At 56.3% G+C, this 24,763-nt stretch overlaps 1 protein-coding gene across 1 annotated transcript; it reads left to right on the top strand.

The window, feature by feature from the left end:
- The first annotated feature begins 1,317 nt into the window (after positions 1 to 1,317).
- On the top strand, positions 1,318 to 18,309 carry EPPK1 (epiplakin 1). Its single transcript, XM_073329792.1, has 2 exons — positions 1,318 to 9,723; positions 10,021 to 18,309. The coding sequence occupies exons 1-2, from the start codon at positions 1,347 to 1,349 to the stop codon at positions 17,481 to 17,483; spliced, it is 15,840 nt and encodes a 5,279-aa protein (XP_073185893.1). The 5' UTR covers positions 1,318 to 1,346; the 3' UTR covers positions 17,484 to 18,309.
- Positions 18,310 to 24,763: the final 6,454 nt, after the last annotated feature.

The following is a 24,763-nucleotide window of genomic DNA, read 5'->3' as shown; positions in this document are numbered from 1 at the left end:
TCACACTGGTGGATACACAGGAGCAGGGCTTGTGGGGAACCGGCACCTCCACACAGGGCAATGGCCTTGCGGCTGCACGGACACCCCCAACAGCTCCTCACATGGCAGCCGAGGGGGCAGCAGGCACACGTCATTGCGCTGGGCCAGCATTTGCCGTGCAAGGACGGTGCAAGGGCAGGGGCTCAGGGAGAAGGGGCGGTGCAAAGGCAGAGACTCGGAGAGAAGGGGCTGGGTGGGGGCGGGACTTCAGGGGGCAGGGGTGGCACAAGGGAAGGGCCTCAGGGGAAGGGGCGGGGCCTCAGGAGAAGGGGCGGGGCTTAAAGGGGCAGGGCTTCAGGGGGAAGGGGCGGCACAAGGGAAGGGCCTCAGAGGAAGGGGCGGTGTTTCAGGGGAAGGGGTGGCACAAGGGAAGGGCCTCAGGGGAAGGGGCAGGGCCTCAAGGGGAAGGGGCGGGGCTTCAAGGAGCGGGGCTTCAGGGGGAAGGGGTGGCACAAGGGAAGGGCCTCAGGGGAAGGGGCGGGGCCTCAGGGGGAAGGGGCGGGGCTTCAAGGAGCGGGGCTTCAGGGGGAAGGGGTGGCACAAGGGAAGGGCCTCAGGGGAAGGGGCGGGGCCTCAGGGGGAAGGGGCGGGGCTTCGCAGAGCAGGGCTTCAGGGGGAAGGGGTGGCACAAGGTAAGGGCCTCAGGGGAAGGGGCGGGGCCTCAGGGGAAGGGGCAGGGCTTCAAGGAGCAGGCCTTCAGGGGGAAAGGGTGGCTCGGCCACAGTTCGGGCCCTGGTGGCCCTGCCATGTTTGCGGGCCTTCTGCCACTCCTGCTGCTCATCCAGCCCACAGGAGGAGGGAGAGTCTTGCCTCTGGCATTTCTCGTCTTGCTCTCACTGTTGTCTGGATGCCTCCAGCCAGGGGGCTGCACTGGCTCCACTCCCTGCCTCTCGTCCGTTCCTGGCATTGTGTCTGCAGAGATACTTCTCTTGTCCACATGTCCCATGAAAACTGCACGTGGCTGTGTCTCATGGAGCCTCTTCTCTCTCTGCAGAGACACGGGCGCTGCCCCGGGAGGTGAGCGAGGCCCCACCCGTCACTGGAGGGGAGCGCAGCGCAAGAAGGCAGACGGCATGGAGCACCAGCCGGCAGTGAATGGACATGCCACCCCCACAGCTCACCCAAAAGACACCCCAGGAGGAAGTCACTTCCATCAGGGCATGCAGCCTGGCAAGCGGCGACAGACGGGTGTGGAGTCACACGGTGTGGGAGAGCCCCTGGCGGGGACTGGGACCATTGCTGGGGTGTACGTGGAGGCTTCCAAGAAGACAATGAGCTTTTATGATGCCACCAGAGAGCATTTCCTGATGTCTGAGCCAGCACTTGCTCTTCTGGAGGCTCAGGCAGCCACAGGCTCCCTCATTGATCCGGTGGGGAACAAGCAGCTCTCTGTGGCAGAGGCCGTGAGACTGGGGCTGGTAGGCCTGGAGCTGAAAGAAAAGCTGCTGTCTGCAGAGAGAGCAGCGATTGGCTTCATGGACCCCTACACAGATGAGAAGATCTCACTCTATCAAGCCATCCAAAAAGAGCTGCTCGGGCGGGATCGGGGCGCCCGCCTGCTGGAGGTCCAGATCGCCACAGGGGGCCTCGTGGATCCAGCCACCAGCCACCGCCTCCCCGTGGACGTTACCTACGAGCAGGGACACTTCGGTGACGAGATGAGCCAGCTCCTCTCTGACCCCAGCTCTGCTGCTGCCAGAGGGTTTCTTGACCCAAACACCAGCGAGACGGTCACCTATCTGGAGCTTAAGAAACGGTGCATGATCGATCCCTCCACAGGGCTCCTCCTCTTGCCTCTGAAAATCACCTTCCCAGGGCTGAGAGGGAGAGTGAGCAGCAGTGAGCTGCTCAGCTCCAGCATCATTGACATGGACACGTTCAGGGCCCTCGAGGAAGGCCGGGTCTCTGTCCAGGAGGTAGCAGAGATGGACCATGTTCAGCAGTACCTGGAGGGCACGGGAAGCATTGCAGGTGTTGCCATACTGCCGACCGGTGAGAGGAAGAGTCTGTACCAGGCGCTGACAGAGCATCTCCTCATGCCAGGCACAGCACTGGCCCTCCTGCAGGCCCAGGCTGCCACTGCCTGCCTGACAGAGCCCACCAAGAGCCAGAGACTCTCAGTTGATGATGGTGTCAAGGCTGGTGTGGTTGGGCCAGAGCTCTATGAGAAGCTGTCATCCGCTGAGAGAGCTGCCACCGGGTACCGAGACCCCTACACTGGGGAGCTGCTCTCTCTGTTTCAAGCCATGAATAAGGGGCTTATTGCCAGGGACCAGGGGACTTACCTACTGGAGGCCCAGCTGGCCACCGGTGGCCTCATCGATCCAGTCCACAATCACCGTGTCCCAGTGGAGGTGGCCTGCCAACGGGGCTACCTCGATGAAGAGATGAAGCGGCTCCTCTTCCATCCCACCCATGACATGAAAGGGTTCTTCGACCCCAACACGAAGGAGACCCTCATGTACGCAGAGTTATTGGAGAGGTGTGTCACTGACCCAGACACTGGTCTCCGTCTGCTGCCGCTTTTCGGAGAAAATGGGGAAGGGTCTCAGGGCATGCATTCCTTCATAGACCACAGGACCCGAATGGCTTTGGAAGACACAACAGTACCCGTGGCCTGTGGCAAATTCAAGGGGAAGTCAGTGTCGCTCTGGAAACTCCTCTTCTCAGACTACTTCACAAACGTGCAAAGGGCCACATTTACCCAGCAGTGCCGCACCGCAACTCTCTCCATGAAGGAACTGGCTAAGACCATCAGCACCACAGTTCAGCAAATGGCTTCCACCGCCAATATCACCTTTGAAGGCCTGAGGCACAAAGTGACCCCTAGCCAGCTCCTGAGCGCTGACATCATCAACAGGGATTTGTTTGAGAAACTCAGCCAAGGGGAGACATCAGCCAGAGAAGTTGTCTGCATGGACACAGTCAGGAAGTACCTGGAAGGGACAGGCAGTATCAGTGGGTTGCTGCTGCCCGATTCCCAGGAGAAAATCAGCATCTACCAGGCAAAGAGGAAAGGCCTTCTAATGCCAGGGACATCCCTCATCCTCCTCGAGGCACAGGCTGCCACTGGATTCATCATCGACCCAGCTGCAAACAAGAAATATTCTGTGGAGGAGGCTCTGCGAGCCAATGTCATCGGCCCAGATATTTACAACAAGCTTCTGGCAGCAGAGAAAGCAGTCACTGGCTACAAAGACCCCTACACCGGCAACAAGATCTCCCTCTTCCAGGCCATGAGCAAAGGCCACATCATCAGAGACCACGGCATCCGCCTGCTGGAGGCCCAGATCGCCACCGGCGGCATCATCGACCCCTTGCACAGTCACCGTCTCCCTGTGGAGGTGGCTTACAAGCGGGGCTACTTTGACAAGAAGATGAACCGGATCCTCTCTGACCCCAGCGTTGACACCAAGGGCTTCTTCGACCCCAACACGCACGAGAACCTCACGTACTTGCAGCTGAAGGAGAAGTGCATCACAGAGCCCTCCACTGGACTCTGCCTCCTGCCTCTGAACAGCAAGAAGCGTCAGTTCATCAATGACACCACCAAACAAGCCTTCAGGAGCACCTGGCTCCTCGTGAAGTATGGGAGGTTCCAAGGAGAAAGGGTCTCTGTGTGGGACCTGTTGAACTCTGAGTATTTCAGCGAGGGAAAGCGGCGGGAGATATTTAATCACTACCAGCTGCGGAAGCTCACCCTGGAGCAGATCAGACTCATGTTGGAGGAAGAGATGAAAAAATGGGCCCACATCAAATTCCCAGCCATGAGAGGCAGCGTCACGGCCTACCACCTGCTAGAAACTGGCATCATAGACAAGGCCCTGTTCGAGAGGGTGCTGGAGGGAGCCGTGAGCCCGGAGGATGTCCTGTGCATGGACTCTGTCCACAAATACCTCTACGGCTCTGGCAGCATTGGGGGGATTGTGCTCCAGCCATCAAACCAGAGAATGAGCATCTATGAAGCCATGAAGCAGAAGATTGTGATGCCAGGGGTGGCTCTCCCACTGCTCGAGGCCCAGGCTGCTACTGGCTTCGTCATCAACCCAGTGAACAACCAGAAGCTGTGCGTTGATGAAGCCGTAAGGGAAGGGGTTATCGGGCCAGAACTCCATGAGAAACTGCAGCACGCAGAAGGAGCCGTAATGGGCTATAAAGACCCTTTCACCGGAGAAAAGATCTCCCTCTTCCAAGCCATGAAGAAGGGCCTCATCGCTGACAAACAGGCTATTCAGCTCATGGAAGCCCAGATTGCCACAGGAGGCATCATCGACCCTCACCATGGCCACTATGTCCCTGTGGAATTTGCCCAGAAACAAGGCTACTTGGACGAGGACATGAGCAAAACCCTCTCTAGTGCCTCTGATAATACCAGGGTCTACTGCATCCCCAACAGCAAGGAGCCTGTGACCTACGCTCAGCTCATCGCTCACTGCCAGAAGGATGAAAACTCTGGCCTCCACTTGCTGCCTTTGCCACAGACAGCTGTGCCTGTCTGCACAGATGAGCAGATCCAGAAGCTATTCAAGGACACCATGGTGAAGGCAAAAGGGGTCTCCCTCTGGGAGCTGATCCACTCTGGCTACTTCACTGAGGAGCAGAGAAATGACTTTGTGGAGAAGTACCGGTCTGAGGACGTGTCTGTCTGGCAGCTGGTCACTCTTGTCCTGAAGCTTGTTGAGGAAATAGAGATGAAAGCCCATACCCACATCACCTTTGAAGGCCTGCGGGGCAGCGTGCCTGCTGTCTGGCTGTTCGATGCTGGCATCATTACTGAGAAGACGTTCGTGGAGCTGGCTAAGGGAAAACAAACAGCTGGAGAGGTAGCCAAGATGGAGAGTGTGAAGAGATACTTACAGGGCACAGGGAGCATTGCTGGGATTTTCATACAGGCCTCCAAGAAGAGGATGAGCATTTACCAAGCAATGAAAAACAATCTCCTCCTGCCCGGGACAGGGGTGTTGTTGCTAGAGGCTCAAGCAGCCACAGGAGCTGTTATAGACCCAGTAACAAACCAGAAACTTGGTGTGGAGGATGCCGTCAAAGCAGCCATTGTCGGTGAGGAACTCATGGAGAAGCTGCTTCTAGCAGAGAGAGCAGTGACTGGTTACACAGACCCATACACGGGGAACTCAATCTCAGTCTGTCAAGCAGTCAGGAAAGGCCTCATTCCCATGAGTGATGCTGTTCCCTTAATAGAGGCCCAGCTGGCTACAGGAGGGGTCATCGATCCCATCCACCATCATCATCTTCCTCTTCCTGCTGCCTACATGCACGGCTTTTATGATGAAGAAATGAACCAGGCCCTATCCCAGCCCACTGACAACACCAAAGTCTTCTTTGATCCAAACACAAAGGAAAACTTGACCTACCAGCAGCTGAAAGACAAGTGTGTCCCTGATGCTGAGACAGGCCTCTGGCTACTACCTCTGTCTGAAACTGCAGCATTCTATGTGGACAAACAAACCATGGAGGTGCTGAAATCTGTGACAGTCTGTGTCGCAGTAGGTCGGTTCAAAGGGCAAACAGTTTCCCTCTGGGACCTTCTCAATTCCGAGTATATCACAGACTGCAAGCAGAGAGAGCTGGTGAAACTATACAAAGGGGAGAACACTGTGGCCCTGCAAGAAATCATCACCACCATTACCACAATCATTGAAGAATCTGAGAAGCAAGGCAAGAGGTTCACGTTCAAGGGCCTGCGGAAGCAGGTGTCTGCCAGCGACCTCTTCGAGTCTCAGCTGATAGACAAGAAAACCCTGGATGAACTCAAGCAGGGACAGAAAACTGTCAAAGAAGTCACAGAGATGGACTCCGTCCGGAGATACCTGGAGGGGGGTAACTTCATAGCTGGAGTGCTAATACAGCCAGCCAATGAGAAGATGAGCATCTACCAGGCTATGACGAGACGCATGCTGAGGCCGGGCACCGCGCTGGTGTTGCTGGAGGCGCAGGCTGCCACCGGGTTTGTTATTGACCCGGTGAAGAACAAGAGGCTGTCAGTGGAGGAGGCACTTGCTGCTGGGCTCGTTGGACAAGAGGTCTATGAAAAGCTGCTGTCTGCAGAGAGAGCAGTGACCGGATACACTGATCCCTACACAAAAGGCCAAATCTCCCTCTTCGAAGCCATGAACCAGGGACTGATCCTCAAGAGCCATGGCATCCGCCTGCTCGAGGCCCAGGTTGCCACTGGAGGCATCATCGACCCCGTGCACAGTCACCGCCTCCCCGTGGAGGTGGCTTACAAGCGGGGCTACTTTGACGAAGAGATGAACCGGATCCTCTGTGACCCCAGCGACGACACCAAGGGCTTCTTCGACCCCAACACTCATGAGAACCTCACCTACATACAACTCCTGGAGAGATGTGTCCAAGACCCTGAGACTGGGCTGTACATGCTCCAAATAGTAAAGCATGGGGGGAGATACTTCTATATCGATGAGTCAATGAAACAATTTTTATGCTCAAAACCCATTAAAATGCATGTTGGGAAGTTCAAAGGCCAAACAGTGTCCCTCTGGGACCTGCTCTGCTCTCAGTACATCTCAGAACAGAAAAGAAAAGAACTAGTGAAGCAATATAAATGTGAAACCCTGACAATAGAACAGCTCATCACAGTCATCACCACCATCATTCAGGAAATGGAACTCAGAACCCAAGCCCTTAAGGTAAAAGGACTCAGAGGAGATGTATCAGTGTCAGAGTTATTCAATGCTGAGATAATTGACAAAACAACACTGGACAATCTGCAAAAAGGAACTCTCACAGTCCATAAACTCACCCAAATGGATTCTGTCAAGAGGTATCTGGATGGAACTGGCTGCATTGCTGGAGTTCTGCTGCCAGCCAAGAAAGAGAGAATGAGCATCTACCAGGCCCGAGAGAGAGGTCTCCTAACACCAGAATCAGCGCTGGTGCTGCTGGAGGCGCAGGCTGCCACGGGCTTTATCACTGACCCGCTGAAGAACGAGAAGCTGTCCGTCGATGAAGCCGTCTCCGCCGGCCTGGTGGGCAGTGAGATTCAGGAGAAGCTGCTCTCTGCAGAGAGAGCAGTGACCGGATACACTGACCCCTACACAGGCAACAAGATCTCCCTCTTCCAGGCCATGAAGAAAGACCTGCTCATCAAAGACTACGGCATCCCCCTGCTGGAGGCCCAGATCGCCACTGGCGGCATCATCGACCCCGTGCACAGTCACCGCCTCCCCGTGGAGATGGCTTACAAGCGGGGATATTTGGACGATGACACATTTCTCCTTCTTTCTGATCCACAACATGGCAACAAACGATTTATGGATCCTAACACCAAGGAAAAACTCAGTTATGCGCAGCTTCTGCACAGATGTAGCAAAGACCCAGAAACAGGACTGTGCCTGCTTCAGATAATAGAAAAGAAGGAAGACTATTTCTACACTGATGAGCAAACAAAAAATACAATGTTATCCACCATGGTTCAAGTACAGGTAGGGAAATACAAAGGACATAATTTATCTCTATGGGAACTCCTCTGTTCCGAATATATCACTGAGGAAAAGAGAAAAGAATTGGTAAAACGATACAAAAAGGAATCCACAGCTATTCTACAAAAGATCATTGATATCATCTTAACCATTATACATGAAAAAGAGAGGAGCAGAAAAGATATATGGTTCCAGGGAATCAGACAAAAAATCACTGCATCAGAACTACTCAATGCACAGATAATTACCAAGGACACAATGGAAAAGCTAGAGGAAGGAAAACAGACTGCAAAAGATATAGCAAAGATGGATGCCATAAAGAGATACCTTGAAGGAACTAGCTGCATTGCCGGAGTCCTTGTGCCGTCCAACACAGACCCGCCCAGGACAGAGAAGATGAGCATCTATCAGGCCATGTGGAAGGGGATTCTGAGGCCGGGCACCGCGCTGGTGCTGCTGGAGGCGCAGGCTGCCACCGGCTTTATCACTGACCCGCTGAAGAACGAGAAGCTGTCCGTCGATGAAGCCGTCTCCGCTGGCCTGGTGGGCAGTGAGGTTCACAAGAAGCTGCTCTCTGCAGAGAGAGCAGTGACCGGATACACCGACCCCTACACAGGCAACAAGATCTCCCTCTTCCAGGCCATGAAGAAAGACCTGCTCGTCAAAGACCACGGCATCCGCCTGCTGGAGGCCCAGATCGCCACCGGCGGCATCATCGACCCCGTGCACAGTCACCGCCTCCCCGTGGAGGTGGCTTACAAGCGGGGCTACTTCGACGAAGAGATGAACCGGATCCTCTGTGACCCCAGCGACGACACCAAGGGCTTCTTCGACCCCAACACTCACGAGAACCTCACCTACATGCAGCTCCTCAGCAGATGCGTCCCAGACCCAGACACGGGGCTCCTTATGCTTCAGCTGATGCACAAAGGCTCCGTGCTCTTCCAGCTAGATGAACAAACACGAATCTCCTTACAGTCTGCCCCTGCCACCGTCAGCGTGGGACTCTTCCAGGGGCAGAACGTGACCGTGTGGGAGCTTCTCTTCTCCAGGTACGTCCCTGACCAAAAAAGGCAGGAGCTTCTGAAGAAGTACAAAGCGGGGACACTAACCATTCAGGAAATGACAACCATCATCACCACCCTCATCACCGAGACCGAGAAAAAGAGCGGCAAAGAGCCCAGAGGAGTGGAAGGCCCCTGCCGAGAGGAGAGAACATCCGGGAGAGCTGCCAGCGCCCCTTCTCCGCAGGACGAACAAGCGGAAAAGACTCTCCGGCTCGCCACCGTCGATGTATCGGTCGGCGAGTTCCAAGGGCGAAAGGTCTCCGTGTGGGAACTTCTCTTCTCCAAATACCTCTCAGAAGAGAAAAGGCAGGAGGTGCTGGAGAAGTACAGAGCAGGGACCGTGACCCTGGAGGAGCTGGTCAGAATCCTCACCACCATCGTTGAGGAGAAAGAAGAGAGAAGCAGCAAACTGAAGTTCTCCGGCCTCAGGAGGCAGGTGACTGCCTCAGAGCTGTTCAGCTCTGACATTATTGACCAGAACACGCTGACTGAACTCACCCAGGGCACCAAGACGGTGCAGGAGATCACGGAAATGGATTCCGTAAAGAGATACCTCCAAGGCACGAGCTGCATTGCCGGAGTCCTTGTGCCGTCCAACACAGACCCGTCCAGGACAGAGAAGATGAGCATCTACCAGGCCATGTGGAAGGGGATTCTGAGGCCGGGCACCGCGCTGGTGCTGCTGGAGGCGCAGGCTGCCACCGGCTTTATCACTGACCCGCTGAAGAACGAGAAGCTGTCCGTCGATGAAGCCGTCTCCGCCGGCCTGGTGGGCAGTGAGGTTCACGAGAAGCTGCTCTCTGCAGAGAGAGCAGTGACCGGATACACCGACCCCTACACAGGCAACAAGATCTCCCTCTTCCAGGCCATGAAGAAAGACCTGCTCGTCAAAGACCACGGCATCCGCCTGCTGGAGGCCCAGATCGCCACCGGCGGCATCATCGACCCCGTGCACAGTCACCGCCTCCCCGTGGAGGTGGCTTACAAGCGGGGCTACTTCGACGAAGAGATGAACCGGATCCTCTGTGACCCCAGCGACGACACCAAGGGCTTCTTCGACCCCAACACTCACGAGAACCTCACCTACATGCAGCTCCTCAGCAGATGCGTCCCAGACCCAGACACGGGGCTCCTTATGCTTCAGCTGATGCACAAAGGCTCCGTGCTCTTCCAGCTAGATGAACAAACACGAATCTCCTTACAGTCTGCCCCTGCCACCGTCAGCGTGGGACTCTTCCAGGGGCAGAACGTGACCGTGTGGGAGCTTCTCTTCTCCAGGTACGTCCCTGACCAAAAAAGGCAGGAGCTTCTGAAGAAGTACAAAGCGGGGATGCTAACCATTCAGGAAATGACAACCATCATCACCACCCTCATCACCGAGACCGAGAAAAAGAGCGGCAAAGAGCCCAGAGGAGTGGAAGGCCCCTGCCGAGAGGAGAGAACATCCGGGAGAGCTGCCAGCGCCCCTTCTCCGCAGGACGAACAAGCGGAAAAGACTCTCCGGCTCGCCACCGTCGATGTATCGGTCGGCGAGTTCCAAGGGCGAAAGGTCTCCGTGTGGGAACTTCTCTTCTCCAAATACCTCTCAGAAGAGAAAAGGCAGGAGGTGCTGGAGAAGTACAGAGCAGGGACCGTGACCCTGGAGGAGCTGGTCAGAATCCTCACCACCATCGTTGAGGAGAAAGAAGAGAGAAGCAGCAAACTGAAGTTCTCCGGCCTCAGGAGGCAGGTGACTGCCTCAGAGCTGTTCAGCTCTGACATTATTGACCAGAACACGCTGACTGAACTCACCCAGGGCACCAAGACGGTGCAGGAGATCACGGAAATGGATTCCGTAAAGAGATACCTCCAAGGCACGAGCTGCATTGCCGGAGTCCTTGTGCCGTCCAACACAGACCCGTCCAGGACAGAGAAGATGAGCATCTACCAGGCCATGTGGAAGGGGATTCTGAGGCCGGGCACCGTGCTGGTGCTGCTGGAGGCGCAGGCTGCCACAGGCTTTATCACTGACCCGCTGAAGAACGAGAAGCTGTCCGTCGATGAAGCCGTCTCCGCCGGCCTGGTGGGCAGTGAGGTTCACGAGAAGCTGCTCTCTGCAGAGAGAGCAGTGACCGGATACACCGACCCCTACACAGGCAACAAGATCTCCCTCTTCCAGGCCATGAAGAAAGACCTGCTCGTCAAAGACCACGGCATCCGCCTGCTGGAGGCCCAGATCGCCACCGGCGGCATCATCGACCCCGTGCACAGTCACCGCCTCCCCGTGGAGGTGGCTTACAAGCGGGGCTACTTCGACGAAGAGATGAACCGGATCCTCTGTGACCCCAGCGACGACACCAAGGGCTTCTTCGACCCCAACACTCACGAGAACCTCACCTACATGCAGCTCCTCAGCAGATGCGTCCCAGACCCAGACACGGGGCTCCTTATGCTTCAGCTGATGCACAAAGGCTCCGTGCTCTTCCAGCTAGATGAACAAACACGAATCTCCTTACAGTCTGCCCCTGCCACCGTCAGCGTGGGACTCTTCCAGGGGCAGAACGTGACCGTGTGGGAGCTTCTCTTCTCCAGGTACGTCCCTGACCAAAAAAGGCAGGAGCTTCTGAAGAAGTACAAAGCAGGGACGCTAACCATTCAGGAAATGACAACCATCATCACCACCCTCATCACCGAGACCGAGAAAAAGAGCAGCAAAGAGCCCAGAAGAGTGGAAGGCCCCTGCCGAGAGGAGAGAACATCCGGGAGAGCTGCCAGCGCCCCTTCTCCGCAGGACGAACAAGCGGAAAAGACTCTCCGGCTCGCCACCGTCGATGTATCGGTCGGCGAGTTCCAAGGGCGAAAGGTCTCCGTGTGGGAACTTCTCTTCTCCAAATACCTCTCGGAAGAGAAAAGGCAGGAGGTGCTGGAGAAGTACAGAGCAGGGACCGTGACCCTGGAGGAGCTGGTCAGAATCCTCACCACCATCGTTGAGGAGAAAGAAGAGAGAAGCAGCAAACTGAAGTTCTCCGGCCTCAGGAGGCAGGTGACTGCCTCAGAGCTGTTCAGCTCTGACATTATTGACCAGAACACGCTGACTGAACTCACCCAGGGCACCAAGACGGTGCAGGAGATCACGGAAATGGATTCCGTAAAGAGATACCTCCAAGGCACGAGCTGCATTGCCGGAGTCCTTGTGCCGTCCAACACAGACCCGTCCAGGACAGAGAAGATGAGCATCTACCAGGCCATGTGGAAGGGGATTCTGAGGCCGGGCACCGCGCTGGTGCTGCTGGAGGCGCAGGCTGCCACCGGCTTTATCACTGACCCGCTGAAGAACGAGAAGCTGTCCGTCGATGAAGCCGTCTCCGCCGGCCTGGTGGGCAGTGAGGTTCACGAGAAGCTGCTCTCTGCAGAGAGAGCAGTGACCGGATACACCGACCCCTACACAGGCAACAAGATCTCCCTCTTCCAGGCCATGAAGAAAGACCTGCTCGTCAAAGACCACGGCATCCGCCTGCTGGAGGCCCAGATCGCCACCGGCGGCATCATCGACCCCGTGCACAGTCACCGCCTCCCCGTGGAGGTGGCTTACAAGCGGGGCTACTTCGACGAAGAGATGAACCGGATCCTCTGTGACCCCAGCGACGACACCAAGGGCTTCTTCGACCCCAACACTCACGAGAACCTCACCTACATGCAGCTCCTCAGCAGATGCGTCCCAGACCCAGACACGGGGCTCCTTATGCTTCAGCTGATGCACAAAGGCTCCGTGCTCTTCCAGCTAGATGAACAAACACGAATCTCCTTACAGTCTGCCCCTGCCACCGTCAGCGTGGGACTCTTCCAGGGGCAGAACGTGACCGTGTGGGAGCTTCTCTTCTCCAGGTACGTCCCTGACCAAAAAAGGCAGGAGCTTCTGAAGAAGTACAAAGCGGGGACGCTAACCATTCAGGAAATGACAACCATCATCACCACCCTCATCACCGAGACCGAGAAAAAGAGCGGCAAAGAGCCCAGAGGAGTGGAAGGCCCCTGCCGAGAGGAGAGAACATCCGGGAGAGCTGCCAGCGCCCCTTCTCCGCAGGACGAACAAGCGGAAAAGACTCTCCGGCTCGCCACCGTCGATGTATCGGTCGGCGAGTTCCAAGGGCGAAAGGTCTCCGTGTGGGAACTTCTCTTCTCCAAATACCTCTCGGAAGAGAAAAGGCAGGAGGTGCTGGAGAAGTACAGAGCAGGGACCGTGACCCTGGAGGAGCTGGTCAGAATCCTCACCGCCATCGTTGAGGAGAAAGAAGAGAGAAGCAGCAAACTGAAGTTCTCCGGCCTCAGGAGGCAGGTGACTGCCTCAGAGCTGTTCAGCTCTGACATTATTGACCAGAACACGCTGACTGAACTCACCCAGGGCACCAAGACGGTGCGGGAGATCACGGAAATGGATTCCGTAAAGAGATACCTCCAAGGCACGAGCTGCATTGCCGGAGTCCTTGTGCCGTCCAACACAGACCCGTCCAGGACAGAGAAGATGAGCATCTACCAGGCCATGTGGAAGGGGATTCTGAGGCCGGGCACCGCGCTGGTGCTGCTGGAGGCGCAGGCTGCCACCGGCTTTATCACTGACCCGCTGAAGAACGAGAAGCTGTCCGTCGATGAAGCCGTCTCCGCCGGCCTGGTGGGCAGTGAGGTTCACGAGAAGCTGCTCTCTGCAGAGAGAGCAGTGACCGGATACACCGACCCCTACACAGGCAACAAGATCTCCCTCTTCCAGGCCATGAAGAAAGACCTGCTCGTCAAAGACCACGGCATCCGCCTGCTGGAGGCCCAGATCGCCACCGGCGGCATCATCGACCCCGTGCACAGTCACCGCCTCCCCGTGGAGGTGGCTTACAAGCGGGGCTACTTCGACGAAGAGATGAACCGGATCCTCTGTGACCCCAGCGACGACACCAAGGGCTTCTTCGACCCCAACACTCACGAGAACCTCACCTACATGCAGCTCCTCAGCAGATGCGTCCCAGACCCAGACACGGGGCTCCTTATGCTTCAGCTGATGCACAAAGGCTCCGTGCTCTTCCAGCTAGATGAACAAACACGAATCTCCTTACAGTCTGCCCCTGCCACCGTCAGCGTGGGACTCTTCCAGGGGCAGAACGTGACCGTGTGGGAGCTTCTCTTCTCCAGGTACGTCCCTGACCAAAAAAGGCAGGAGCTTCTGAAGAAGTACAAAGCGGGGACGCTAACCATTCAGGAAATGACAACCATCATCACCACCCTCATCACCGAGACCGAGAAAAAGAGCGGCAAAGAGCCCAGAAGAGTGGAAGGCCCCTGCCGAGAGGAGAGAACATCCGGGAGAGCTGCCAGCGCCCCTTCTCCGCAGGACGAACAAGCGGAAAAGACTCTCCGGCTCGCCACCGTCGATGTATCGGTCGGCGAGTTCCAAGGGCGAAAGGTCTCCGTGTGGGAACTTCTCTTCTCCAAATACCTCTCGGAAGAGAAAAGGCAGGAGGTGCTGGAGAAGTACAGAGCAGGGACCGTGACCCTGGAGGAGCTGGTCAGAATCCTCACCGCCATCGTTGAGGAGAAAGAAGAGAGAAGCAGCAAACTGAAGTTCTCCGGCCTCAGGAGGCAGGTGACTGCCTCAGAGCTGTTCAGCTCTGACATTATTGACCAGAACACGCTGACTGAACTCACCCAGGGCACCAAGACGGTGCAGGAGATCACGGAAATGGATTCCGTAAAGAGATACCTCCAAGGCACGAGCTGCATTGCCGGAGTCCTTGTGCCGTCCAACACAGACCCGTCCAGGACAGAGAAGATGAGCATCTACCAGGCCATGTGGAAGGGGATTCTGAGGCCGGGCACTGCGCTGGTGCTGCTGGAGGCGCAGGCTGCCACCGGCTTTATCACTGACCCGCTGAAGAACGAGAAGCTGTCCGTTGATGAAGCCGTCTCCACCGGCCTGGTGGGCAGTGAGGTTCACGAGAAGCTGCTCTCTGCAGAGAGAGCAGTGACCGGATACACCGACCCCTACTCAGGCAACAAGATCTCCCTCTTCCAGGCCATGAAGAAAGACCTGCTCGTCAAAGACCACGGCATCCGCCTGCTGGAGGCCCAGATCGCCACCGGCGGCATCATCGACCCCGTGCACAGTCACCGCCTCCCCGTGGAGGTGGCTTACAAGCGGGGCTACTTCGACGAAGAGATGAACCGGATCCTCTGTGACCCCAGCGACGACACCAAGGGCTTCTTCGACCCCAACACTCACGAGAACCTCACCTACATGCAGCTCCTCAGCAGATGCGTCCCAGACCCAGACACGGGGCTCCTTATGCTTCAGCTGATGCACAAAGGCTCCGTGCTCTTCCAGCTAGATGAACAAACACGAATCTCCTTACAGTCTGCCCCTGCCACCGTCAGCGTGGGACTCTTCCAGGGGCAGAACGTGACCGTGTGGGAGCTTCTCTTCTCCAGGTACGTCCCTGACCAAAAAAGGCAGGAGCTTCTGAAGAAGTACAAAGCGGGGACGCTAACCATTCAGGAAATGACAACCATCATCACCACCCTCATCACCGAGACCGAGAAAAAGAGCGGCAAAGAGCCCAGAGGAGTGGAAGGCCCCTGCCGAGAGGAGAGAACATCCGGGAGAGCTGCCAGCGCCCCTTCTCCGCAGGACGAACAAGCGGAAAAGACGCTCCGGCTCGCCACCGTCGATGTATCAGTCGGCGAGTTCCAAGGGCGAAAGGTCTCCGTGTGGGAACTTCTCTTCTCCAAATACCTCTCGGAAGAGAAAAGGCAGGAGGTGCTGGAGAAGTACAGAGCAGGGACCGTGACCCTGGAGGAGCTGGTCAGAATCCTCACCACCATCGTTGAGGAGAAAGAAGAGAGAAGCAGCAAACTGAAGTTCTCCGGCCTCAGGAGGCAGGTGACTGCCTCAGAGCTGTTCAGCTCTGACATTATTGACCAGAACACACTGACTGAACTCACCCAGGGCACCAAGACGGTGCAGGAGATCACGGAAATGGATTCCGTAAAGAGATACCTCCAAGGCACGAGCTGCATTGCCGGAGTCCTTGTGCCGTCCAACACAGACCCGTCCAGGACAGAGAAGATGAGCATCTACCAGGCCATGTGGAAGGGGATTCTGAGGCCGGGCACCGCGCTGGTGCTGCTGGAGGCGCAGGCTGCCACCGGCTTTATCACTGACCCGCTGAAGAACGAGAAGCTGTCCGTCGATGAAGCCGTCTCCGCCGGCCTGGTGGGCAGTGAGGTTCACGAGAAGCTGCTCTCTGCAGAGAGAGCAGTGACCGGATACACCGACCCCTACACAGGCAACAAGATCTCCCTCTTCCAGGCCATGAAGAAAGACCTGCTCGTCAAAGACCACGGCATCCGCCTGCTGGAGGCCCAGATCGCCACCGGCGGCATCATCGACCCCGTGCACAGTCACCGCCTCCCCGTGGAGGTGGCTTACAAGCGGGGCTACTTCGACGAAGAGATGAACCGGATCCTCTGTGACCCCAGCGACGACACCAAGGGCTTCTTCGACCCCAACACTCACGAGAACCTCACCTACATGCAGCTCCTCAGCAGATGCGTCCCAGACCCAGACACGGGGCTCCTTATGCTTCAGCTGATGCACAAAGGCTCCGTGCTCTTCCAGCTAGATGAACAAACACGAATCTCCTTACAGTCTGCCCCTGCCACCGTCAGCGTGGGACTCTTCCAGGGGCAGAACGTGACCGTGTGGGAGCTTCTCTTCTCCAGGTACGTCCCTGACCAAAAAAGGCAGGAGCTTCTGAAGAAGTACAAAGCGGGGACGCTAACCATTCAGGAAATGACAACCATCATCACCACCCTCATCACCGAGACCGAGAAAAAGAGCGGCAAAGAGCCCAGAGGAGTGGAAGGCCCCTGCCGAGAGGAGAGAACATCCGGGAGAGCTGCCAGCGCCCCTTCTCCGCAGGACGAACAAGCGGAAAAGACTCTCCGGCTCGCCACCGTCGATGTATCGGTCGGCGAGTTCCAAGGGCGAAAGGTCTCCGTGTGGGAACTTCTCTTCTCCAAATACCTCTCGGAAGAGAAAAGGCAGGAGGTGCTGGAGAAGTACAGAGCAGGGACCGTGACCCTGGAGGAGCTGGTCAGAATCCTCACCGCCATCGTTGAGGAGAAAGAAGAGAGAAGCAGCAAACTGAAGTTCTCCGGCCTCAGGAGGCAGGTGACTGCCTCAGAGCTGTTCAGCTCTGACATTATTGACCAGAACACGCTGACTGAACTCACCCAGGGCACCAAGACGGTGCAGGAGATCACGGAAATGGATTCCGTAAAGAGATACCTCCAAGGCACGAGCTGCATTGCCGGAGTCCTTGTGCCGTCCAACACAGACCCGTCCAGGACAGAGAAGATGAGCATCTACCAGGCCATGTGGAAGGGGATTCTGAGGCCGGGCACCGCGCTGGTGCTGCTGGAGGCGCAGGCTGCCACCGGCTTTATCACTGACCCGCTGAAGAACGAGAAGCTGTCCGTCGATGAAGCCGTCTCCGCCGGCCTGGTGGGCAGTGAGGTTCACGAGAAGCTGCTCTCTGCAGAGAGAGCAGTGACCGGATACACCGACCCCTACACAGGCAACAAGATCTCCCTCTTCCAGGCCATGAAGAAAGACCTGCTCGTCAAAGACCACGGCATCCGCCTGCTGGAGGCCCAGATCGCCACCGGCGGCATCATCGACCCCGTGCACAGTCACCGCCTCCCCGTGGAGGTGGCTTACAAGCGGGGCTACTTCGACGAAGAGATGAACCGGATCCTCTGTGACCCCAGCGACGACACCAAGGGCTTCTTCGACCCCAACACTCACGAGAACCTCACCTACATGCAGCTCCTCAGCAGATGCGTCCCAGACCCAGACACGGGGCTCTGTTTGCTGAAGGTGGGGATGAACTAATTATATTTCATTTTATGACTGTGACCCAGTTTTGTTTTATTTTGCAAATAGCAGTTTTTATCTCTTTGTCTGAAGTCATTCTGTCTCTGTGAGCACTGGTGTTCTGTTCCTCTGTTTGTTTGGTGAAATTCTCAGCCTGCTTTGCAGGACAAAGGTCTCAGTGATGCTTCTCTTTGTTATCATCCTCTTTTACTCAGGCCTGTCTGCTTACTGCTTGCCGTGGAATGCCATGTAAAATGTCTCCCAGGTTGTCAGGGATATTGGGTCCCTGATATTGCACAACCCTCTGGGTCATGCGGCAATTGTACTGAATTACCTCAGGGAATCTCAGGGTAACGTGCAATCCCCGTGTTCTCCTGGACCAAAGAATGCATTGCAGCCGCTGTGGGAAGGAAAGGTGCTCAGCGTAGGCCAGGGTAAGGGAGGAAGTGGCTGGGTCTTCTCTTTCCAGGTTCTGCTCAGGATAGTTCCAGAATCGGAATTCCAACGTTTTTCAAGTCAGAGTTGAGGCTGAGTGGCGGGGGGAGACTGCAGGTCTGGATCGAGGAGTATCAGCAGAGCTGGGTGGAGGCCAGAAGTGGAAGACTTGTCAGGGGAGTGAGTTGCATTGGCAGAGCTGAGCGGCAGAGGGTTGCACAGCATTGGCCTGCATGATTCTCGTCGATTTGATTTAGTTTCTCCAAGTGCACCCCTCCCTGAGTGATCCAATGCCATGTTAGTCTGTAGCGGGGGATACTGTTTCCCTCCCCTTTCGAGCACTAGACTCACTCAGAAACACAGTGGTATGTTGTTTTCAAAGTCCTCCTTCCCGCCTGACAGCTGCCCTGGAGCTGAGGTCTGTGAACTCTAGCCAGGAGCTGAGGAATCATGAGGCATATTTTCAGAAGGGTTTGTTTATTCAAAATTGGGTTTGCAACATGGACTTTTCAGTGGAGCAGCCAGAAATAAAGGGGCCTTTCCCGTCTGACAGGGCATTTCCAGACAGGACTATCCCAGGCTCAGCTCCTCTTCTCCTTCCAACTCCTGAGCTCGCTTTGCCAACGTTCTACGCCTGCTTGAAGCCTCGGGGGTTCCCAGGTGCTGACCAGCTCTCCTCTCTCAATAAAGGGAATCTTTAATCACCTGCAGAGGATGACGTGAGCAGAATGGATCTTTGTCTTAACTAACCCCGCCAAAGTGGCCTCTGCAGCTGTGTGATGGAATATGGATTCAACCCCAGGACTTCTAAAGCTGCCACTGGATAAAGGGCAGCGCGTCAGTGGTCAGATCCAGATCAAGCCCTGAGCCAGGCAGAGAGCAGAGATCTTAGCGGAAGGGGAGGCAGCTTTGTTCCAGTAGGAAACCTGTGTCTCCCTATTACAGACCCTGGGACCCTCAGAAGCCAACGCTGTGCATTGGCCGTGGACAAACCCCAAGAGATTTGGGGAGCAGGAAACAGGCCCAGAGTTGCCCTGTTACCGTGACAGCGGCAGGATGCAGCACTATCAGTGTGGAAGGCACTTTACGGGTTAACGACCTGATTAGTCCCTGGGCCCTCCCTCCACAGGAGGCCGGTCAGTCCCTGTCCCCATCCCCATCCAGGAGGCTAAACCACACCTGTCTGTGCTGGGATTAGGCCGGCCAGTCTTCGCAGCCCTAGTCTGTGGCAGTGCAGTGCCATCTGCAGGAAGCCGTAATTCCTGAGCTCGTGCAAACTGACAGCTTTGAAACCACCCCTGCAGACTGCTGCACCTTAGAGACTAACCAATTTATCTGAGCATGAGCTTTCGTGAGCTACAGCTCACTTCATCGGATGCATACTGTGGAAAGTGTATAAAATATACACTTTTTATACACACAAAGCATGAAAAAATGGGTGTTTACCACTACAAAAGGTTTTCTCTCCTCCCACAAACCCACTCTCCTGCTGGTAATAGCTTATCTAAAGTGATCACTCTCCTTACAATGTGTATGAAATCAAGTTGGGCCATTTCCAGCACAAATCCAGGGTTTAACAAGAACGTCTGGGGGGGTGGGGGGGTAGGAAAAAACAAGGGGAAATAGGTTACCTTGCATAATGACTTAGCCACTCCCAGTCTTTATTCAAGCCTAAGTTAATTGTATCCAATTTGCAAATGAATTTCAATTCAACAGTCTCTCGCTGGAGTCTGGTTTTGAAGTTTTTTTGTTGTAATATCACAACTTTCATGTCTGTAATCGCGTGACCAGAGAGATTGAAGTGTTCTCCGACTGGTTTATGAATGTTATAATTCTGGACATCTGATTTGTGTCCATTTATTCTTTTACGTAGAGACTGTCCAGTTTGAAAAAATGGGTGTTTACCACTACAAAAGGTTTTTTCTCCCCCCACCCCACGCTCCTGCTGGTAATAGCTTATTATGATAATCAAGGTGGGCCATTTCCAGCACAAATCCAGTGTTTAAAGTACAGAAGATCTATTTTCCGTACTTTAAACCCTGGATTTGTGCTGGAAATGGCCCACCTTGATTATTAAACCCTGGATTTGTGCTGGAAATGGCCCACCTTGATTATCATAATAAGCTATTACCAGCAGGAGAGTGGGGTGGGGGGAGAAAAAACCTTTTGTAGTGGTAAACACCCATTGTTTCATGCTTTGTGTGTATAAAAAGATCTTCTGTACTTTCCACAGTATGCATCCGATGAAGTGAGCTGTAGCTCACGAAAGCTTCTGCTCAAATAAATGGGTTAGTCTCTAAGGTGCCACAAGTCCTCCTTTTCTTCTTGCGAATACAGACTAACACGGCTGTTACTCTGAAACCTGTCCAGATTGCTGGGAACTCGGCGCTCCTCCCCTCCCTGGGGATGCAGATAACCCGGAAGATGCCCTTACAGCCTGTGCTGAGAGCCTGAGAGCCTCTAAGCTGCAAGAGGTGACCAGGCTTTCCTCGGGAGTGAGCCCACATGTGAAATTATTGCAGATGCTCCGGGCTGGAGCGCACCATACCCCAAGGTGCCAGCAGCACGCCAGGTGCATCCGGACTGAGGCCAGCACTGCAGGCACTTCAGCAGCTCGGGCTTGTGGGTCCTAGCCCTGGTGGGTGCCAATAACCACTCAAAGCCAAGGCTCAGGGAAAGGTTTGTACTAGGGCTGGCAGGACAGGGGAAATCCTGCAGAAGTGTAGACAGTTACAGTGCATGGTGAGCAGCGGTGGGGCCTGTTTGGGGCCGGTCCAGCTGAGAGTCAGGGCTTCTCAGGTCTAGCGTCTGGGCTGCCCTTCCCAGGCCTGTGTCTGTCCAGGCCTGCAGGAGCTGGCAGGTTCCAGGCCAGGCTCAGCTCGTGTCTCTCACTGGGGGCCTCTGTAACGCTCCCTGCCCAGCCGCGGCTGCTCCCCCTAGGTCCCATGCACCCAGGGCCACGGCTGGGCTTTCCCGGGCCAGCCTCGTCTTTGAGCCTCCGCCCTCTGTCCGCGCAGTTTTCAAACAACAGGCAGACCAGAGAAGCTGCAGCTCAGAGAGAGCCCCGATTGGCCCGCTTCCCGATTGGTCCCTCCCCTGCATCCGCAGCTGACGGGCCCATTCCCCTGCAAGCCCCAGCTGCCGGACCCTGCCCTCCCAAGCCCCAGCTCCCAGCCCCGGCGAGGGTCTCTGCTGAGGGGTGGCACTGTCTCTGCATCCTGGGCTTGTGCCAGCCACCCTGCCACCGTGGGAGAGAGCAACACTGCCCCCCGCCTCCAGCGAGTACCCCACCGCAGGCACCCCTCCAGCTCCCCCAACTGCACCCAACCCCCCGACCAGAAATATGGGAGCCCTACAGGCAGACCTGCCCCAGCTGCCCTGGCCGGCGCTCCCGGCCCATCCCAGGCATGACTCTGTGCAGTCCCAGGAGCCCCTCTGCAGCTCCTGGCCAGCCGGGGTGTGGCTGCTGCTTCCCACAGGCCCCGTCACTGCCTGGCTCAAGGTCTTTCCTCCTGCCTGGCCAGGGCAACGGAAAGTGCCCTAGGGAGGAGGCTGCTGGGCACCTTAGTGCCCTGGCCAGAAGTGCTGGACAGGCCCTGGGCCGGGCGGCGGGGCTGTGCAGTGGGGAGGGGGCTGATGGGACTCATAGGCTTCTGCTCAGCGGGTTCGTTGCCGCTGTCGCTACTCTTGGGTCTTTCTCTCTGAAACCCCAGAGCCCGGCTGGGAACAGGTCGGTGGCTTACTGGTGATCTGCAAAGACACCACACCTGGCTGCCTACACTGCTCTTTTGGCTGGCTTCTGGGGGCCTCGAAAGCACAGCCCACGGTGAGCAGCATGGGCAGCCTGGCCTCTTCTTTGCCCTGTTCCCATCGAACAGGCTGTGTGCGGAGGCCTCGAGCCGTCCCTGGGGCTCCTAGGGGCACGGCCACACCTGTGAAATTCTCCCACGCACGGCTGTGTCCCCGTGGGAGTGACAGGGCTGGACTTGGGACCGTCACAACATGCCACGAAACGGCTTGAACAGGGGGCTCTGGTAGGGTTGCCAACCCTCCTGATTTCGCTGGGAGTCTCCCAGAATTGGGCAGGCTCCTTACCTGCCTTGGCTCCGCGCCACTCCTGGAAGCGGCTGGCACGTCCCTGCGACCCCTGAGGGGTGGGGGTAGGTATCTCCACATGCTGCCCGCACCCCGAGCACCAACTCCGCAGCTCCCATTGGCTGGGAACTGCGGCCAATGGGAGCTGCGGGGGTGGCACTTGCAGGCTCAGGCAGCACACGGAGACCCCTCGGCGCCCCCCCCTACCCCCCGACAGGGACATAGCGGCCACTTCCAGGAGTGGTGCGGGGCCAGGGCAGGCAGGGAGCCTGCCTTAGCTCCACTGTGCCACCACCCAGACACCGCCCGAGGTAAGCACTGCCCGGCCGGAGGCTGCACTCCCTCCTGCACCCCAACCCCCTGCCCCAGCCTGGAGCCCCTTCCTGCACCCAAACTCCCTCCCAGAGCCCACAGCCCCTCCCACACCCCAACCCCCTGCCCCAGCCTGGAGCCCCCTCCTGCACACACCCTCCCTCCCAGAGTTTGCACCCTGCATCCCTTCCTGCAACCCAGCCCTCTGCCCCAGGCTCAGCCTGCAGCCCCCTCCCACACTCTGAACCCCTTGGCCCCAGCCCAGAGCCCCCATCCCCTCCTGCACCCCAACCCCCTGCCTCAGCCAGGTGAAAGTGAGGGAGGATGGGGGAGAGCAAGCGAGGGAGAATGGAGTGAGTGGGGTGGGGCCTCAGAGAGGGGGGTTGGGGTTCCCTCCTCTTGGCCAGCCAACTCCCCCAAAACTGGAAACCCCTCCAGCCGTCTCCCCCAGCCTCCCCGCAGCTCCCCCCCACCCAGCCTTTGTCCAGTTTCCCGGGCAGAAGGTGTCACCTCGCCCCAGCCCCCCTCCTGGCTCAGGTTACAGGCTCAGGTATCTTCCCTCAGGTGAAGTCTCCCATCTCCAATGAAACTCCCCTGCAACATCCCCAGATCAATCCTCCCCACTCCCTGCTCGTCACACCCTCCCCTTCCCCCGCGCTGGCCAGGCAACAGCTCTCATGGGGCCCCCAGGGGCGTCTTTTCTCTTGGGGCACCGCCCCCTTGCCCAGGGTGGGTGCAACCTCCAGAATAGCTGAGCACCGGCCTTTCTGCAGACTGCAGCTCTGAGCGCCCGGCCTGTGGTGTGAGCATGCCAGGGATGCCCATTGCCCTCTGCTGCCTGGTTCTTCCTGGGTGCGCCCCAGCCAGGCCGAGCAGGGAACGAGAGCAGGGTTTTAAGGAAAGGTTGAAGGTGAGGAGGCAGCTCTGTTCCAGGCCAAGGCGGGGAAGCAGCTTCAGGCACCATGACGGGTTCGGTCACAGAGACTCCCTTGGGACTGTAACCTGATGTGCTGAAACTACCTCTGAGCCGGTTTTCCCTGTCATGGAATCATGGAATCACAGACTATCAGGGTCAGAAGGGACCTCAGGAGGTCATCTAGTCCAACCCCCTGCCCAGAGCAGGACCGATCCCCAACTAAATCATCCCAGCCAGGGCTTTGTCAAGCCTGACCTTAAAAACTTCTAAGGAAGGAGATTCCACCACCTCCCTAGGCAACGCATTCCAGTGTTTCACCACCCTCCTAGTGAAAAAGTTTTTCCTAATATCCAACCTAAACCTCCCCCACTGCAACTTGAGACCAATAACTCCTTGTCCTGTCCTCTTCTACCACTGAGAATAGTCTAGAACCATCCTCTCTGGAACCACCTCTCAGGTAGTTGAAAGCAGCTATCAAATCCCCCCTCATTCTTCTCTTCCGCAGACTAAACAATCCCAATTCCCTCAGCCTCTCCTCGTAAGTCATGTGTTCCAGACCCCTAATCATTTTTGTTGCCCTTTGCTGGACTCTCTCCAATTTCTCCACATCCTTCTTGTAGTGTGGGGCCCAAAACTGGACACAGTACTCCAGATGAGGCCTCACCAATGTCGAATAGAGGGGAACGATCACGTCCCTCGATCCGCTCGCTATGCCCCTACTTATACATCCCAAAATGCCATTGGCCTTCTTGGCAACAAGGGCACACTGCTGGCTCATATCCAGCTTCTCGTCCACTGTCACCCCTAGGTTCTTCTCCGCAGAACTGCTGCCGAGCCATTCGGGCCCTAGTTTGTAGTGGAGCATGGGATTCTTCCGTCCTAAGTGCAGGACTCTGCACTTGTCCTTGTTGAACCTCATCAGATTTCTTTTGGCCCAATCCTCCAATTTGTCTAGGTCCCTCTGTATCCTATCCCTACCTTCCAGCGTATCTACCTCTCCTGCCAGTTTAGTGTCATCCGCAAACTTGCTGAGGGTGCAATCCACGCCATCCTCCAGATCATTAATGAAGATATTGAACAAAACCGGCCCCAGGACCGACCCTTGGGGCACTCGGCTAGATACCGGCTGCCAACTAGACATGGAGCCATTGATCACTACCCGTTGAGCCCGACAATCTAGCCAACTTTCTACCCACCTTGTAGTGCATCCATCCAGCCCATACTTCTTTAACTTGCTGACAAGAATACTGTGGGAGACCGTGCCAAAAGCTTTGCTAAAGTCGAGGAATAACACGTCCACCGCTTTCCCTTCATCCACAGAACCAGTTATCTCATCATAGAAGGCAATTAGATTAGTCAGGCATGACTTTCCCTTGGTGAATCCATGCTGACTGTTCCTGATCACTTTCCTCTCGTCTAAGTGCTTCAGAATTGATTCCTTGAGGACCTGCTCCATGATTTTTCCGGGGATTGAGGTGAGGCTGACCGGCCTGTAGTTCTCAGGATCCTCCTTCTTCCCTTTTTTAAAGATTTGCACTAC

The sequence above is a fragment of the Lepidochelys kempii genome, chromosome 2 (genome assembly GCF_965140265.1).
Source record: "Lepidochelys kempii isolate rLepKem1 chromosome 2, rLepKem1.hap2, whole genome shotgun sequence".
Taxonomy (NCBI): Eukaryota; Metazoa; Chordata; order Testudines; family Cheloniidae; genus Lepidochelys; species Lepidochelys kempii.
The sequence above is the reverse complement of the archived record's forward strand: the minus strand, read 5'-3'. Positions and strand labels throughout refer to the sequence as shown.